The following is a 17,244-nucleotide window of genomic DNA, read 5'->3' on the forward strand; positions in this document are numbered from 1 at the left end:
TGCGGTGAACCACTCGTTCCCCAGCTTCTGCCCCCTCCTCACAGTCTTCCTGGAAGGGGCAGGACACATGTACCAAAACGCTCCCAGCCATGGTCAGACACCCTGGAAAAGGACAAGAGAAGCCCTTTGAGGAAATACAGCATAAAATGATGCTTTGAAACAAAGCAGCTTGCCTCTTGCCAAATCCCGTCCCCGCCAGCCCTTGCCGGGAGAGGCTGTTGCGCGCCTGGAGTTAACCCCCGGTTCCCAGGCCCTGCCTCCGCCTCCTGTCTTTGGCCGGCACGCGTTCCCCGAGAAACGGCCCAGGCGCAGGGCAGACTTGGCATCTCGGGGGCTGCCTCCCGTGTTGCCAACCTGAGAAAAACAGAGCGAGCCTGCTCTGGGGACCCAGAGGACTGATCAGTTTGAAACGTTTGCTGTCCTGCAGGGCCTCACAAAGCCACACTGGAGCCAGAAGCAAAAGGAGAAATGCGCACCCCTGCGTGCTCCCGGCAAAATATCCTCCTGTGTCTCAAACCCAGGGGGAAAGTTCATGAAAAGCTCCACCCTCCAGACACACGACTAAGTAGGAAGCCCGCGTTGCCTGATCTGTTTGCACGCTGCCGTCGGCGCTCACAAGCCGTCGCCCCCGCCCCGCGCAGTTGTGCAGGGGTCGGGAAAGAAACAGCAGGCCGCTTTTACTTAAAACTGTGATGTCTTGGGGCGCCTGCCTGGCTCGGTCAGTGGAGCAGGCGACTCTTGATCTCGGGTCGTGAGTTCCAGCCCTGCGCTGGACACAGAGATTACTTAAAAAATGGTGATGGTTCCTCGATCATAGATCTTTTGCATCCTTTTAATCTTTTAAAATATCGCATGAAACTTTTACCTCCCTTGATTCCTGGGGTTTGGGGCACTTCCATACATTGGCACCCATTGAAGTACCTCACCTGTGTACCCCTGGGCCAGACCAGGGGCCCGGGGCACATTTAATACTCCTGCCAGAGAGGAGCTGGGGATTGACTGTGTGCCGGGCCCGGTCCAGGGGTGCCACGGACCCTCTTGTTCAAACCTCACAGTAGCCCTGAAACAGGCACTCTGCAGGGGAAGAAACCGAGGCTCAGGGGAAGCATCTTGTCTCAGGGAGTCTGCAGCCAGGTGTGGGCTCAGGACAGGGGGCCTTGTGTCTCTCCCTCCACCGCCACTTGACAGTCGTTTTAATCACGACCTGGGCCGCTGAGAACAATGTCAGACGCTAATAGATTCTGCCGTCTCATTTCTCAACCCAGTTTCCCTTAACTGATCTCTCCTGGCTATTGTTAATGTGCATTTTTCACCGAGTAATTTTCTCCGCCCGAACTTGTAACACATCCCAATGACAAACGTCCCGGTTCCGAATCCCCCGTCAGCTGCAATGTCACCCTCGCCTCCTCCCGACACCTTCCTCCGACAGCCCATCCAGTTTTATGATCGCTCTGTCCCAGTTATCACTACTGAACCTTTAAGAATCCAGACGTACTTCAAGTTTAATTGAATAAAATTCCTTGTATAATAAATTCCGCGTGAATGCTACATAAATCAGTGCCTGGACGGATTTGTGGCCCGTCCCTCCCTCCCTTCACCCAGGCCCAGGAGTCTTCCGGGCAATACTGGACCCAGTCTGGCCCAGTCGTTCTATCAAGGACTTACCTTTGCAGTCCTGATGGGGGCGCAGTTTCCTTCTCTGGGAGTCCCCCGTGGAAGACCGTGCTTGAGCCGGAGCAAAGGCAGGGGTGACAGGTCGGGGACGCCTGAGGCCTGAGGATGTCCCTCACGTTCCTCTCCCACTCCACAGAATCAGACACTTGTGACGGAGGGACCGTGCACACTTCCTAGAGACGCACGCACGTGTTCACCACGTGCATACACCGTGGAAGCCCCGGGCAAGAATCCCCTAGAATGACCAGCGTAGCCCCCCTTTTCAGGAGCCGACCGGAGTCTCAGGCTGCCTGCTGCAAAGCCTCGCCTGGAGTCCGCAGAGCTCCAGCATTGAAGCGCGAGAAGCAGCACTGGGGCTGGCCGGCGAGGCCGCCGGACGGCTTCCGATGCTTGAAACACCGCGGAGGGCAGTGAGCGCAGCTTGGCATGGGCTCAAGACCAGCTCTGGAACTTTCTAGCTTCTTGCCTCTGGGTGGGCCACTCCATCCTTCTCAGCCTTGCTTCTTCGTCTGTGAAATGGGAAGGACAACAATGTCTGCCCCATAGGTAGGGGCCACCGGGAGAGCTTAATGAGGCAGCGTGTAAAAGGGCTCGGCACGCCCCGCAGCAAGCCAGCTGTTCTTACGGTTTGTCCTTACGGTTAAATTCGAATTCAGGCTCCAGCTGTGCCGCTTCCTGGGTGAGCCACCTTGAGTGAATTGCTCACTAACCTCGCTGAGCCTCAGTCTTCACCTTTTTGAAGTTTATTTATTTATTTTGAGAGACAGAGACAGAGATGGGGAGGGGCAGAGAGAGAGAATTCCAAGCAGGCGCCGTGTTGTCAGTACAGAGCCCGACACGGGGCTCGAACCCGCACGCCGGGAGATCACGACCTGAGCCAAAATCAAGAGTCAAACGCGTAACCGACTTCACCTTTTTTTTTTTAATGTTTATTTTTGAGAGAGAGAGAGAGAGAGAGGGCGTGCACAAGCGGGGGAGGGGCACAGAGCAAGGGGAACAGAGGGCCCGAAGCAGGCTTAGCGCTGGCAGCAGAGAGACTGATGCGGGGCTTGAACTCGTGAACCACAAGATGGTGACCCGAGCCGAAGTCAGACACTTAACCGACTGAGCCACCCAGGCGGCCGCCCCTCAGTCTTCACCTTTTATGACTGGGGATGATTCAATTTCCGAGGGTTTGGGGAATAAGTCAACGGGTTCAGCACACAGCAGCGGCTATATCCAAAAAAAAAAAAAAAAAAAAAAAAGCAGCTTACTGTTGAATTGCGTCTTCTCCTTTTCTAAGCACTTTCAAGTAGCTCAGGCCTGGGTGAAGCCCAGAACACCACCAAGCAGCGCCTCCGGGTGGTTTGGACTTGCTGAGGCTGGAGGGACACAGGTGTGCTCCAGGGGGTGCTAGTCCCAGTCAGACCAAGGGCCACGGCTCCAGGGACACCATGCCCGACTGAAAGGGAGAGGTACTCAGTCACAGAGCAATGAGAGCCGAAAGGGATCAGAGAGATCACTGCTCCCATTTCACAGATGAAGAAACTGAGGTAGAGACATGCGTAAGTATTAGTAGGTCAGTATCAATAACGACCGCAAATTGAGTACTGATTGTGTCCAGGCCTCCTAACCACTTTACAGGCAACCTTTCGTTTAATTCTTTCAACAGCCCCTGCACGTGGTACTGTTAACATTACTGTCATGTCCAAATTACAGGCAGAAAAACTCAGGCGCGGAGAGGAGAAAGGGCTTTCCCAAGGTCATATGGCTCTAGGAGGTGGAGCCGGGCTCTTCATCGGGGCTCTACACCCTCTCAGCACCATGGCTACCGTTCCCTCAATGCTCGACTGCATGGACGTGTCTCATTTCTCGGAACCCCGTGAGGCGTGTACACATTCTCCCCATTTCACAGGTCTAAGGAAACTGAGGCTCAGAGAGGTGAAGTTGCCTGCTCAGAGTCACACAGCACCTGCTGCGGCAACGATGATGGTTATAATGGTATCATCACAAACAGCTGACATTTACAGAGCTCTTCTCGAGCAACAGGAGGGCTGCTCTATTGAGCGATACCAGAGCAGCTTCCGTGTGCGCTTAGCACATGCCCCCCCCCCCCACAGGTACATATTTGTATCTTTGTTTCAGATGCAGACACAGAAACCGGGGCACAGGGAGACAGCACTTTGGCCAGTGTCACACAGCAAGAAGAGGCCAAACTCGGATTTGAACTTGGGTCTGTCTACCTCCAGCACGTTCTTGAACCTCTCCACGGTGACTCATGCCACCCGAGGCCTCCCTGTGGGCAGCAGCAGAGCCAGGACAAGAACCCCAGTTTTCAGGGGCCACCTTGGGGCAGTGATTGACAGCTAAGTAGGGGAGGGGAGGAGAAGAGGGTATCATAAACCCTGGGGGAGGGGCCCCAACCACACCTGCTACAAGCTACCTCTCTGGGAAAGGGTGAGAAGCAGGCATCGGCCTGGGGGGCATAGAGGCAAAGATGGCCCGGAGAAGCGGTCGAATAAATGGTGGAAAGGCGTCCAGCTGACTCAGCACCTGGGGGTGGCTGGGTGACCTGTCCCCCACCAGATGCTCCCAAGGCACAGATCCTTCGGCCCTCATCGCCGGCCATCTGCAGCGCCCACATCCTTCCTCCAGCCAGCAGGTGCCTTTATTTACGATCACCTTGGAAGGGTCGAGCAGACATATGTTGCTAAGGGTCGTTTATTCTTGTTTATAAAATTTATGGCTTCACCTCGATTACACACTGTCAAAACGGGAAGGATTGGCCCCAAAGTCTCTTGCCGCATGACTGCCTCAGACGTGCGTACATCTGTTAACTCCGTAGGAGCTGTAGAGGGAAATAAGGTTGATGATAGCTCAAAAGCTCGCTGTCCCGTCACAAGGTGTGGGCAGCCCGCCTCGAGAAAAGGCATCTGGGCGCGTCCGTGGTGGAGAGAGGGGTGGTGTCTGTGAGTGGCCGGGCCAGGTGGCACCAGGACCCTGTCCCCTCCTGGCCACACGCTCTCTGTCGGGCGCTTGGGGTTGCCCAGTGGGAGAGGAAGAACTTGTTTCTGAGGATCCTCAGGGGTCCGGCCGCAGGACCCAGCAGCTGGAGAGAGTTCCGAGCCTGTGGCTCTCCACCTGCAGACTTCAGCGGGGAGACAGAAGCGGACTCTCCACTGCTGGGGGAATTGGAGATAGGACGACCTTTCAGGAGGGCAATTTGGCAGTGCACATGAAAGTCCTAGAAACGTACGTCCTTATGGATTCTGCGTCCGAGAATTTCTCCAAAGGAAATAGCTACGTTGGTGGAGCCATCGGGATTTTTCAGGGCAGTGCTGCCCATTACAGTGAAAAACTGGACACCGTGTCTAACAATAGGGAGCTAATTGCTAAACAGGGAAAATAGTTAACAATAAGAGGCTATAGGAAACACAAAGCTGGGTGCGTGGGTGGTCTGTGAGTTCAAGTCCTGCATCGGGTGAGCACGAGACCCACTTTAGGTGAACATGAGCCCCAGGTGAGTCCTGCTTCTCTCTCTCTCTCTCTCTCTCTCTCTCTCTCTCTCTGCCCCTTGCTCACTTGCACCCTCTCTCTCAAGAAAAAAAAAAAGGAAATACAAAACGACTGACATTGATTGTGTCTATATATTTATTACTGTGGAAAAGAGAAAACTTTTAAGTGAAAAAAAACCAAGTTGTAAAATAGTATATATAGAACGACCTAATTCCTGGAAAAGAAATGCATGTGTGTGTATACACCACAGGAAAAAATGCAAGGATCTGTCCCATGTGTTAGTAATACTTACCTCTAAGAGGCACCTGGGTGGCTCAGTCGGTTGAGTGTCTGACTTCGGCTCAGGTCATGATCTCACGGTTCGTGAGTTCGAGCCCTATGTCGGGCTCTGTGCTGACAGCTCAGAGCCTGGAGCCTGCTTCGGATTCTGTGTCTCCCTCTCTCTCTGTTCCTCCCCTGCTCACACTCTGTCTCTCTCTCTCTCTCAAAAATAAACATTAAAAACAAAATACCTCTAAATCATGGGATTATGGGTGGTTTTAACTTTAACTGTTGTTTGTCTGGATTTTCTTTTTTTTTTTTTGAACAATGAGTTTGGGTTGGATTTGACAAAGGCTTACTTGTGTAATAAACATGACTGCCAAAGAGAAAAGAAACGGACAAATGCTTTCCATGCCTGTCATAAATCATCTACCTCTCTCGGGATGCTTGGAGCCAGGGTAGGCTTCCCTCCGGTAGCCAGAGCCACGGGGCCCCTCCGAACTCTAGAAGCCTGGAGAACATGCCCCTGGTCGTTCTGCTGAAGACAGCTGGCTGTCTGGAGTGCAGTTCCTGGGCAGCCTGAATGTGGAGGGTTGGCTTCGGTTCTAGGGCAACAGAGGAGGGAAGAAAAATGATCACGGCCCCACTGAGGATTGCCCCCGGAGGTGATCACACCAGCTTTCCATAGGATGCCGAGGACGCTGGCATCCTTCTTTCTCCTCTGTCGGCTGCTGCATCTTTAACTTGCCTGGGGTTTGAGAGTAGACAAAGAACATCCGTATTTATCATCTTAGATGGATTTTCACCGTGGATTATCACCCTAACTTCATTTGGACAAACTGGCGCCCCGTCGGGTACAGCGATGAATCCAATGTGCCACAGTCAGCCAAGTGGCACAAACCAGCACTCCACCTGGGCCTTCAGTAGCAAAACCCAGCTTCCCTTCCCAATTACCTTTTGTGGAGACAGTGGAAGGGCTTATTCCAGGGGTGAGAAAGAGATGCCAATATGCCATTTGGTCGGGAGGGGCTGCCCGGAAGGCTGTGTTAAGAAGGAGCCTGAGGGGCGCCTGGGGGGCTCAGTCGATTCAGTGTCTGACTTCTGCTCAGGTCATGATCTTGCAGTTGACAAATTCGAGCCCCGCGTCGGGCTCTGTGCTGACAGCTCAGCCTGGAGCCTGCTTCCGATTCTGTCTCCCTCTCTTTCTCTCTCTCTGCCCCTCCCCACTCATACTCTGTCTCTGTCTCAAAAATAAAACATTAAAAATTTAAAAAAACAAACAAAAAAGGAGCCTGAGGCTGGGCTGGGTCCAGATTTGGCAGCTGTTAGTAATCCGTTAGCATGACTTCCGACGGAGGTAGTGGAACAAAGATGTATTTGACATTTCTGGATTCCTAGGCCAAGGCCCTCACAGATTTTAAAGAATGGGGACTTCAGAGGCAGGTATTGTCTCTGGGCTGCCCAAGCATGGACAGACTGTCCCTCCAAGCTGGCCCCAAAAGTGGCTTTCTCGACCCCACAGTTCCCTAAGAGGACGAGCTGGCGGGACAGATTTCTCAGAGCTTTGAGGTGACAACATCAGGGTCACAGATCTCCGAGAACCGAATGCGTATAAATCTAATTGATGAGTCAGCCCTGATGAGCCCCCACCGTAATTCAGAATCTGTAATTACATTTCACATCAAAGCACGCAAAGATTAAAGCCAGTGAGAAATAGTGTGACAGCTCCCATCCCCAGCCCAGCCCCAACCTCTGCCACAATCTCTGTCCCCCCTCCTCCTGCCAGCAGGCAGGTGATCCAGGGCTAGGGGCTGTCCTTCTAGAAGCCACATTCCTTTAGCTGTTTCTTCTCTCAGTTAACTCCCTGCGGTGCTAGGCACCAGGTCCGTCCCCCCTCCTCCCGTTCCCCGCAGTGCTGCATTGAGACGGGGCAAACGCTTTCTTCAGGGGGTGTTCTTGGGTTTCTGGTTTACAATGTCCTCCCACTGAAGACCGCTAGGAACACCCCTGTAGTTGAGCAATGTCACGCTGTCCTATTGCAACAACAGAGCACACACACCATTGGGAAACGCGGGGTGTTTTAGAAGGGGGATTTCTTCAGCTGGTGCCGGGTGCTTTGCAGGGTGGTTCGAGGACTCAGGGGGCAGTTCTGTAGTTAAGGTACCTTAAAAAATCCTAGCTAGAAGGGGTGCCTGGGTGGCTCAGTTGGTTGAGCATCCAACTTTGGCTCAGGTCATGATCTCGCAGTCTGTGAGTTTGAGCCCCGCATTGGGCTCTGTGCCGACAGCTCGGAGCCTGGAGCCTGCTTTGGATTCCGTCTCCCTCTCTCTCTGCTCCTCCCTTGCTTGTGCTCTATCTCTCTCTGTCTCCCAAAAATAAATAAATGTTAAAAAAAAATTTTTTTTTTTAATCTTAACTAGAAGGAGGAAGGAATGAAGGATGTTAAAGCTAACGGTGGGGCACCCAGCTGGCTCAGTCCGTTGGAGCACATGACTCTTGATCTCGGGGTTGTGAGTTTGAGCCCCATGCTGGGTGTACAGATTACCTTAAAAAGATAAATAAAATCGTTAAGCTGTAATGCAATACATTGGAGGGTCAGCAGACATAGCCCCCAATGTCAAGAGCCTGGCTTGGTGAGCCACCTTGCACACACGCATCCCCACACTCCCACACCCAGGATGCGATCAAGCACCTGGTGTGGGAAGTGAATTCAATGCTCATTATATGCCAGGCATGGGGCATGCCTGACCTCATTTGACCTCCTGGGGACCCTACGTGGGACGAATGATCATCCTCGCTTTGCAGGTGTGGAAAGATGAGGTGATTTGGCCCAGGTCCTGGGAAGGAAGTGGCTGGGACCAGATCCAAAGTCTAATTCCAGGATCCAAATCCTTGCCACTGCCCTGGGTGCCAGCGTAGGCTTTCGAAGTCCTGACAATAACAGGAAGCCCCCCGTGGATATTTGCTATGTTCGGGTCCCTCTTCTCTTGACAGCCATGCCTCAAGTCCCTTTTGGGGAGTTACTTTTCCCCCTGGGATACAATCTCCGTGGGGCTCTCTGTCCTGTTTTCAACACATCATAAGCGATCTTCTGGGTTTCCCATTAGTGTCTGTCTCTCTCAAAGTAGGCTGTATCCTAGGGCTTAGTTAGAACAGGGCTTGGCACATGGCAGGTGCCCGAGAACACTTACTGAATGAATAAATGGAAGAGTGACATCGGTGCCTTGCTGGGTCTTTTTGCTCTCCCTGAATTTTCCCTGAAGATTCTGGCATGATCGGAACAAAGATGGGTTCCTGGTCGGAGCGGAGTCGTTCCCGCCGAGTCCTGAAGACTCTGCTCGACTCAGCCTCTCTCGAAGACCCTGAACTACCCTGGCCCTTGCTCTGGCTCAACTCTGCGTCTCCCGTCCTCAAAACCTGCCGATAAATCCCTTTTCTGTCTACATGAGGCCGAGCCGGTTTCTGTCACTTGCAGCTCGAGAACCCTAGCTGATAGAAACCCCTCGTGAGGGTGGCTGGAGGTGGGCGTCTCCAACTTCCCAGCTTCACAGCACGGACCTGCTGGGACAGGCCACCCGGCTGGTTCAACAGGGGCCGCTGTTACAGGAAACCAAGAGGGAAGACCAAGGAACTCTGGCCATTGCTGTGGAAGCAGTAGCAAGTTCGCTGTCATTATTAAGATGGTTTGGGGGCTGAGAGCAAGGCCTCCATAGAGAAGACGCCACAACCCCAAATGGATCATGGTCCCAGATGCACTAAGGGGCCGTTCTGGGCCTTCACCTTGTCCCCCCTGGGTCTCTGGCTCAACTGGTGAGGAGAGGGGCTCAGCTTGCAGGGATGGGAGCGATGAGCTAAGGAAGAGGTGCCGCAATGCCCACATCCTGTCTCCACCTGGGGAGCTTTGGGGGGGAGGCGGAGGCAGGGTAACTGCAGAGCAGGTACCCTTGCTCGGGTACGCTCCCAATCCAACTCAGCCTCTTACTTCCGTAGCCGGGGACAGTGCTGTTCTGCAGACAGCCACCTCTCCTGGTCTTGCCAGGACTCAGGAGACGAGAGCTCTGGGGTCCTCAGCAAGTCCTTACAGACCTGAAGGGCCTTCACTGCAAAGCGGGTGCAATTCTGTTTCCAGCAGTCCCCTCAAGGGTAGATGGGGCACCAGATGCAGAAGGCTCTGAATAAGGGACAGAGCAGCCCCTGTGGCTTCGCTCAGTCTTGATCCCATTGTCTGGAAGGCTCCCCCACCCCTCTTCTGCCTGCTCAGACCTTGGTAAGGGCTTGGGAGTGTGGCAAATGAGGGTTCGAATCTTGGCTCTGCCGCTGACCGACTCTAGGGCCTCGGACAAGGGGCCTGCCGTCTCCAAACCTCAGTTTTCCCAGCCGTGAAGCGGGCATCCTAACAGTGTGGCACTGGAGCGGATGATCACGGTATGTGCTCAGACATCTCTTCCTTGGATCGGTTACGCCTCTTCCCCAACCGGACCGTGAGGTCTGCAAGGCAGGGTGGTGTCCACATTCCTTGTGACTGTGCCCCCCGGCACGCGGCGCAGCCTGTGTGCCTGTTTTTGGGTGAACGGAGGCAAGCCTGAACTCTCTGGCAGTCTGTCCAAGGGGGCTGCCTCCTGGCTGGGACGCCCGCCAACTGCTGGGTCCGTCTGGCATCATCGGTGATGGTGACAACGCCATCCAGGCAGACCCTCACTTGCCCCACACAGGGTGATGCTCCCCTCTCTGGGCAGAGACCCTGGGAGGGACACAAGCGGGCCGGGGAGTCAGTGGGGCCAGGCCCTGTGGGGAGAGGGTGGTGGAGCCCGGTGTGTGGTACCGGTGCCCAGAACAGGCGATATATTAAGAGGACAAAGCGTCATTTGTCACGTGCCACGCCCGCCCCCGCCCACGCCCCCATCTGTCTTTCCCTCAACTTCAGGCTCCCCTGCCTTCCCTGGGGGAGCCCTCTCCTGCAGCCCCCCGTCTCTGTTTGCACCCAGTGACTTTTTTTTTTTTTTTTTAACGTTTACTTATTTTTGAGAGAGAGAGACAGAACGCGAGTGGGCCAGGGGCAGAGAGAGAGGGAGAAGCAGAAGCAGGCTCCGGGCTCCGACCTGTCAGCACGGAGCCCGACGCGGGGCTCGAACTCATGAGCCGCGAGATCATGACCTGAGCCGAAGTCGGACGCTCAACCGACACCACACCCAATGACTTCTAACCCTTCCCGGCTCCCCCGCCACCCGTGGGATATCCAGCACAGACCGTTCCCTGTGGCGGCAAAGCCGACGCAGGTCGAAGGGGGCCCTTTGTAATCACACGGACCCGGGGCCGAATCCCACCTCTGGGGCCTTCTAGCCGCGTGGTCTCGTGCAAGGGGATGCGTCTCTTTGAACCTCATCCGCACCCGCAGAACGGACCGAGTGCCCAGGGTCCCTGGGAGGAGGAGGGGCAAGAAATCGTGCAGAAGGCTGAGCGCCGGGCCGTGCTCAGGGTGAGGGCCCGGGGGACGGGAGCTCCTGCCAACACCACCTGTGGGAGGGCGTCCCCGCTCCTGCCCTGGGTGCGATGCGGTCCGCCTCCCGCGGCTCACCAGCTCACCTTTGGTCTGGCTGCTGCCTCGGCCCCGAACGCCTCCCTTCCTGTCTCCGAGGCGCAGACCCTCTTTCCGGGGGGGAAATAAAGGACACTTCCCTGATGGCACCCTTTTCCCTAAAAACACCCGACCCCTCTTCCGACCCCGGAGCGTGACTTGTCCCATTACCACAGAGAGGCTTTGTAAGGTCCGACTCCCGTTTTGTGGACGAGAGCGAGGCCGGGAGAGGCGGGCAAAGGTCTCGCGGCCAGTGAGAAGCGGGGCTGGGCTTGGCACCCGTGTCTGGAAGACCCCGCAGCCGCGAGCTGTCCGTGAGGTAAGTGGGAGGGTTACTGTCGGGGCGATTTTCCTGCTGAGGAAGAAAAGGTTCAGGAAGTTGGAGGCCTGCCCAGAGTCACTCGGCGGACCTGAACCAGCGTTTGATGCCAAGTTCAGGGTCTCCTTCCCCCACGTGTCTGAACGCCGGGCCCCGGTGCATGGCGCACGCGCTCCAACCTTTGCTCCTGAGTGCGGTCTGCGGTGCGGCGCCAGGCGGTCAGGAACGAGGGCCCCCGGGCCCCCCAGAGCCGCTGAATCAGGCGGGTCCCCCTCGGTGACTCGTGGGCACATGGTGTTCGGGAAGCCTGGAGTCTGACTTACGCTTTCGGCTTCCTCTGCAGGCTTCTCCGGGGTCAGAGAAGCAGGTCACACCTGCGGGGCCTCTCCTGTGGTCGCCGAGCGTTCTTGCCGTCTGGCTCTCTTGGAGGAGGGTCTGTAAAATGACACAGACCCCGGTCTGCCCGAGTCTCTGAGTCTCCCCGAGGCTCAGGGGCCACCCAACTGCCGAGGGCCGGGAAAGCCACGAAGGGGATGCGGCTGCCGGGCCCGTCTGGCGGAAGGCTCAGGACACGGCGAAGGCTTGGGCAAAGGAGCCAAAAACCGGAGGCTGAGGGTGAAGCCCGGCAGAAGCCCCTCGGCACGTCCCGCTGACACCTATGGATGCCTCCTCACACGGAGTGTGAAAGACAGAACTCCAGAGAGGACGTCAACTAGGTCTCTGGAATAAAATAACGAGGACGGTTACACCAGTGGTGAATCACCGTATCACTGTCCACAGAGGGCCCGGCACAGGCTGGGGCTTTTCGGGCCACACTACGTGCGGGCTGCTGCTAGGCCCATTCTGTGGAAGAGGGAGGCGCGGCCCAGAGACGCCGAGGGTCTTGTCCCTGGCCTCAGGGCGAGTGGACAGCAGAGCCAGGATGCGAACCCGGTTCTAGAGGCTCCAAATCCCTTGCTCTGTCCAGTGCACTTGCTCAGCTCGGACTCCAGAGTCAAGTCGCGATTCAAGCACGTGCTTGCAACAAAGGTTAGTTCTCCTGACGATTACAGTGAGCGAGCGACTTCCTTGCGACTCCGAACACTGGAGAGACCCTTGGATCCTGTCTGGGCCTCCGTGAGTGCACCTGCCCCCCATTCCTGCAGAAGTTCCAGAGGGAGATTGCGGACGAGACTTCTCCATATGATTTCTCACTGCCCTGCTGTGTCGGTCGGTGGCAGCGGAAGCTCCCGGAAGTCGGGTGGGGGCCTAAGTGACAAGTCACGGGCAGTCCCGTTTCCTTCTTGTGCCAAGGTGGGCAAATGTAGGAATAGGACTAACATCTGAGTGCGGACTCGGTGCCAGGAACTGAGCGGGCTGCAGGCCCCGTGCTGCTTCATTTAAGCCCCGCGCCCCCTGAAGGGGACAGGAGACTCTGAAGAGGCGCACGCAGAGGCCGGCCTGGGATGGAGCAGGAAGTCAGGGTTGGCACGCGTCTCCGTGGTCCCGAGCCCGCGCTCTGCTTCTCGAAACGGTGCTCCAAACCGACCACTTTCCACAGTTCTGCAGCTGCTCTGATCAACCTACGAGCTTTCCAGGATATAAGTCTGGGGCCTCAGGGAGCCCTGGATCTACATGTTAACCAACCTCAGAGATAACCTGTCTGTTCGCGACCCTGTCACTTTTTGTAGTGTGACATCTGCTAAGTTAACGGGACAAAGATAGGCTCATGGCTCTGCTAGGTCAGAAATGCTGCGGAGACCAGCGTTCCATGTAAATATTCTCAGGCACTTGTAAGTTCTGGCCGTGTTATTAAAATCGTCTTCAGGGGTGCCTGGGTGGCACAGTCGGTTAAGCGTCCGACTTCAGCCAGGTCACGATCTCGCGGTCCGTGAGTTCGAGCCCCGCATCGGGCTCTGGGCTGATGGCTCAGAGCCTGGAGCCTGTTTCCAATTCTGTGTCTCCCTCTCTCTCTGCCCCTCCCCCGTTCATGCTCTGTCTCTCTCTGTCCCAAAAAATAAATAAATGTTGAAAAAAAAAAATTAAAAAAAAAAATCGTCTTCATCTAAGGGCTCCTGGGTGGCTCAGTCGGTGGAGCGGCCGACTCTCGATTTCAGCTCAAGTCGTGGTCCCAGGGTCGTGGGATCGGGCCCCACGTCAGGCTCTTTGCTGAGTATGGAGCCTGCGTGGGATTCTTTCTCTCCCTCTGCCCCTCTCTCCCGCTCCTACACTCTCAAAAAAAAAAGTCATGTTTTGGCACAGAATGAGGCTCTGGGTGTCTCACGCTGGACCCTACTGATGTTGTTTAGGGAGCTTGGCAGGATTCTTTCCCTCCCGTGGTACAAATGCTCCAGGCGAGAAAAGCCGGCACGCATGGATTTCTCTTGGGTGCCCAGGCGTTCTGACTGTTGTAAAAGAGCTGCCAGGCTTTCAAGACATCTCTCCTGAGTCCCTGGATTTCAGGGGGCCAGCCTCCCGCTCAGACCCTCCAAGGGCTCCCTGCTCCAGGCAGGGAGAACTCACAGGAGGCTGGAGGCACCACGGAAAAACGGGCAGGTTTGACATGGGTTTCCTGCGGAGTATAAATCTGGGCTGAACAGAATGGGACATGGCTGTATATCCTGCAAGGATGATCCTCAGCGTGGGGGCAAAGCTGAATGGACCCAGACGTAGCTGTAAAGTTTGCCCTCACACGCTCGTGAATTTATGTGGATTGTTTTCAACGGACATACATCTATCGCTTCTATCCATTTGTGTGTAAGACACATACTCCAGGGCGATGGCTGCCTCTGGGAGGTGGGTGAGAGGGCAAGGGCCCGGGCGGTGCTGAAGACGACCTTCGCTTTACCTGAAGTGTGCTACTTCTCAAAACAGAAGTGGAAGCAAACAGGACACTGTCAGCCGCTACTGACTCTGCTTAGTGGGTGAGACTGGGGAGTCTGTTACATTTTCCTTTGTACCTTCTTTCCGCTGCAGGAGCCCACGTGCCCTTTAAGCTCCAGGCGCCCCATCGTGAGCTATCCACACACGTGGTCGAAAAGCGCTCCTTCAGATAAAAAGCAGAACACAGCCATCATGTGCTGAAGTACAAATTTAATAAAGCCTTTGATCACGTTTTAATCTCTAGGTTATCTATGAAACAACAATGACAAAAAAATGCCACAACTTTTTAGAGCCATCAAGAGCCATCGAGGTGTCCACGAACACCAGCCATAAACGTACAGATGCAGGGTTTTAGATAGTGCAATATTTCCAGCTGTTGAAGAGAATTTAAACGAAATCACAAACTACCCCTCCTCATCAAAAGAACAAATAAAGTTGACGTTGGTGCTTGGAAACCACTCTCTCCCCAGTCCCACGCTGGCGGATTCTCAGGTAATAAAAGCTGAGGGGGAATCACACGTCTTTGTGCAGGTGGACAATCTGGGCCGCAGCATAAACGTACAAACCTGCTCAGTGCACCTGCACGCATTCCGAGGAGAGCTTTAGGAGAGTCGGGTTATTTAAAGTGGCAAATCCATAGATCTAGAGGTTACTAACAAATCTTAAATAACAAATTCCTGTCTGTCTTTAGATTCCTTGCCGTCTTTCCATCAAAGGAAAACTCTGTTCTCCAGAAGTGCAGGGGCTCTAAGAGAGCCAGGGTCGAACCCGAGCAGGACGTGGTACCCAGCTGTGACCCTCTGATGGAGGCCATGGAGACAGGTCTTGCCCGCTTTGCCACCAGCATGCCGGAAGGTGCTCTGCTGCTTGGAAGAGAGCTGTCAGCCCTCAGCCGGCTCCACAGAGCAGAGGAGGGTCCAGGCACTCCCGGCTTCTACCTTGGTGGTAGGGATGCGTAAGGAGCTTGACGGGGTGGGTGAGGGTGGATGGCTGTCAACACAGGCCACAGTCACGGCCTCCGTCTCAAGTCCCTGGATCTAGACTAAAGTTCTCAGGACAAGGGGTGGGAATGAGGGCGGGGGGAGGGGGCATAACGGGTTGGAAGAGAAAATGAAGTAAAAAAAACAAAACCCCAAACCCCAACTCAGAGTTTCCTCAGCCCTTTGAGCCTCCATCAGGGAAAGGGCTCCCGGTTCCCTGCGTTGAGGATAGATGAGCGGTAAGATCCAAGGTTTTTTTGTTTGTTTGTTTTGCAACTTTATCATCAATGGTGGAAAGTCACTGCCCGGACAGGCTGGGTAACTTGGCTAGTGCTTGTTCCTTACTAGACAACAAGTAGGGCACACCAGCGGGGAGAAGGCAGCCGCCCTCTTAGGAATCAGCAGGTTTGGGGGAACAGCCAGAGCCTTCTGGAAACAGAGTTGCTCTTAAGGGCCAAGGGTTTTTTTTCCCCCAAAGCCAGATGCCAAAGTGAGTGCACAAGATGGGGTCAAGCCAGTGGAAGCCTCCCGGCCGCTCAGCCTGCTGAGTGTGCACAGCATCTGAGGCGAGACAGGGGAAGGGGCACTGCCGCTGTGTGGAATGCGTGGTTTCGAGGTGGGGGCAGCGCCCTGAACTTCCTGGGCTCCACGGCCTCCTTGGCGGGCACCGCTGCTTCCCTGGGCAGCAGGTGAGCCTGGCGGTCTGGAGAGAGGCTGCTGTGGCCCGGAGGGGCAGAGACTTTGTCGAGTGCATAGAGGCTTGGCGAGGCCTTACCTGAGTAAAGAGTTTTCGGAAACGGAAGGAGAGCGTCTCACCTGTAGTGGGCTTTGCGCACTCGGGCCCGTGTCATGAAAAACACTCTGGACCTTGGGAGTTCTTGGGACTTGTTCATACGCAGCTCAGAGTTAGGGAAAGAAAAGACTCACCGAGAAACCAAACCATCAGAAGAAGGCCCTCTGCGTCACAGGCCCCCGGAAAGTAGGAGAAAAGGAGCAGCGCTGGCGGAACTTGGAGGTTTATTCTCAACACCCTTCCCATCAGTGTCACCTAGGGAATGCTATGGAGTTGTCACGTGCGTCCCAAGTTGTTGAGGCCACAGGGGAATCTCATGGCTATAGAGAGCGAGAGGTCACCTGGCTTGTGGTCACTTTCCCAGGGCGCCACTACCCCCGGAGCCGAAGGGCCCGGGACGCCAGGAGTCGGCCAGGGTGGGGGCGGGCGCGGGAGCTAGGAAAGCTCGAAGCCCGTGTTCATGCTGACGGCATAGCGCAGCTTCTCGCGGAGCACGCTCTTCCTGCTGTAGTTGGGCAGCTTGAGCAGGTTGAAGCAGGTGGAGGATGTGGGCAGGCGGCCGCCTGGCTCCCGCTTGCGGATGGTGAAGAAGCCCCGGAGGACACTGCCGAGGGTGTCCCCGGTGTCCTGCAAGCACACACCACAGCCTTGGGCGGGAGGCGCCCGGCGCCAGGGGTGGAGCACGACGGCGGGCCGACGAGCGCGCACGCTGCTGCCCGAGGCCAGCCCCCAATCGCGGCATGACTGGCCCCGAGCGCTGAGTGCACGGCGGCCCCCACGGCTCGGTCCTGCACAAGGACTCCTGTGTTAAGTACGCGCTCAGAGACAGGGCTTTCCGCTTAACTGCTGGCTAGCGGTTTTCAAAGAGCCAGAATACTGTAAGAATACTCGAGGTACAAAATCATGCCTAATGCGGCTGAACGATTCCTACTGCCAGAGTGGCGGCCTACGGAGGACCGTAAGTGGGGCAGCCTCCTTAAGTAAGGGGACTGAGGGTCGGCTAGTGTTTCATGAGGGACATGGAGCCCAGACCGCACCATCCTGAAGGCAGCCACGTGCAGGGGCCACTGGGTTTCGCGGGTGGTGAGGGGAGGGCTGAGACCCTTTCACTGGCGACTCTTCGAGGGCCCCTTCCACACAGCATGATGACCCGAAGGCATCCGTTCTCCCGCACAGACGAGGAGACGAAGCGACGTGCTGGATGTGCACGGCTGGCATTCGGGCTTGTGCCGCCCACTCCTCAGCCGGCGTCCCTACCCCTCTCTCCCACCGCCCCTCACACCCG

The 17,244-nt window shown here is 55.6% G+C and overlaps 1 protein-coding gene across 8 annotated transcripts in view; it reads right to left on the bottom strand.

The window, feature by feature from the left end:
- Positions 1–14,376: 14,376 nt before the first annotated feature.
- Positions 14,377–17,244, bottom strand: part of UBE3B (ubiquitin protein ligase E3B) — a 52,710-nt gene continuing 49,842 nt past the window's right edge. For all 8 annotated transcript variants that reach the window (XM_030292210.1, XM_030292209.1, XM_030292206.1 and 5 more), the window contains one exon: positions 14,377–16,586. In XM_030292210.1, the coding sequence (XP_030148070.1) occupies positions 16,395–16,586 (192 nt within the window). In that variant the 3' untranslated portion in view covers positions 14,377–16,394. The remainder of the gene's footprint in view (positions 16,587–17,244) is intronic.

The sequence above is a fragment of the Lynx canadensis genome, chromosome D3 (assembly GCF_007474595.2).
Source record: "Lynx canadensis isolate LIC74 chromosome D3, mLynCan4.pri.v2, whole genome shotgun sequence".
Taxonomy (NCBI): domain Eukaryota; kingdom Metazoa; phylum Chordata; class Mammalia; order Carnivora; family Felidae; genus Lynx; species Lynx canadensis.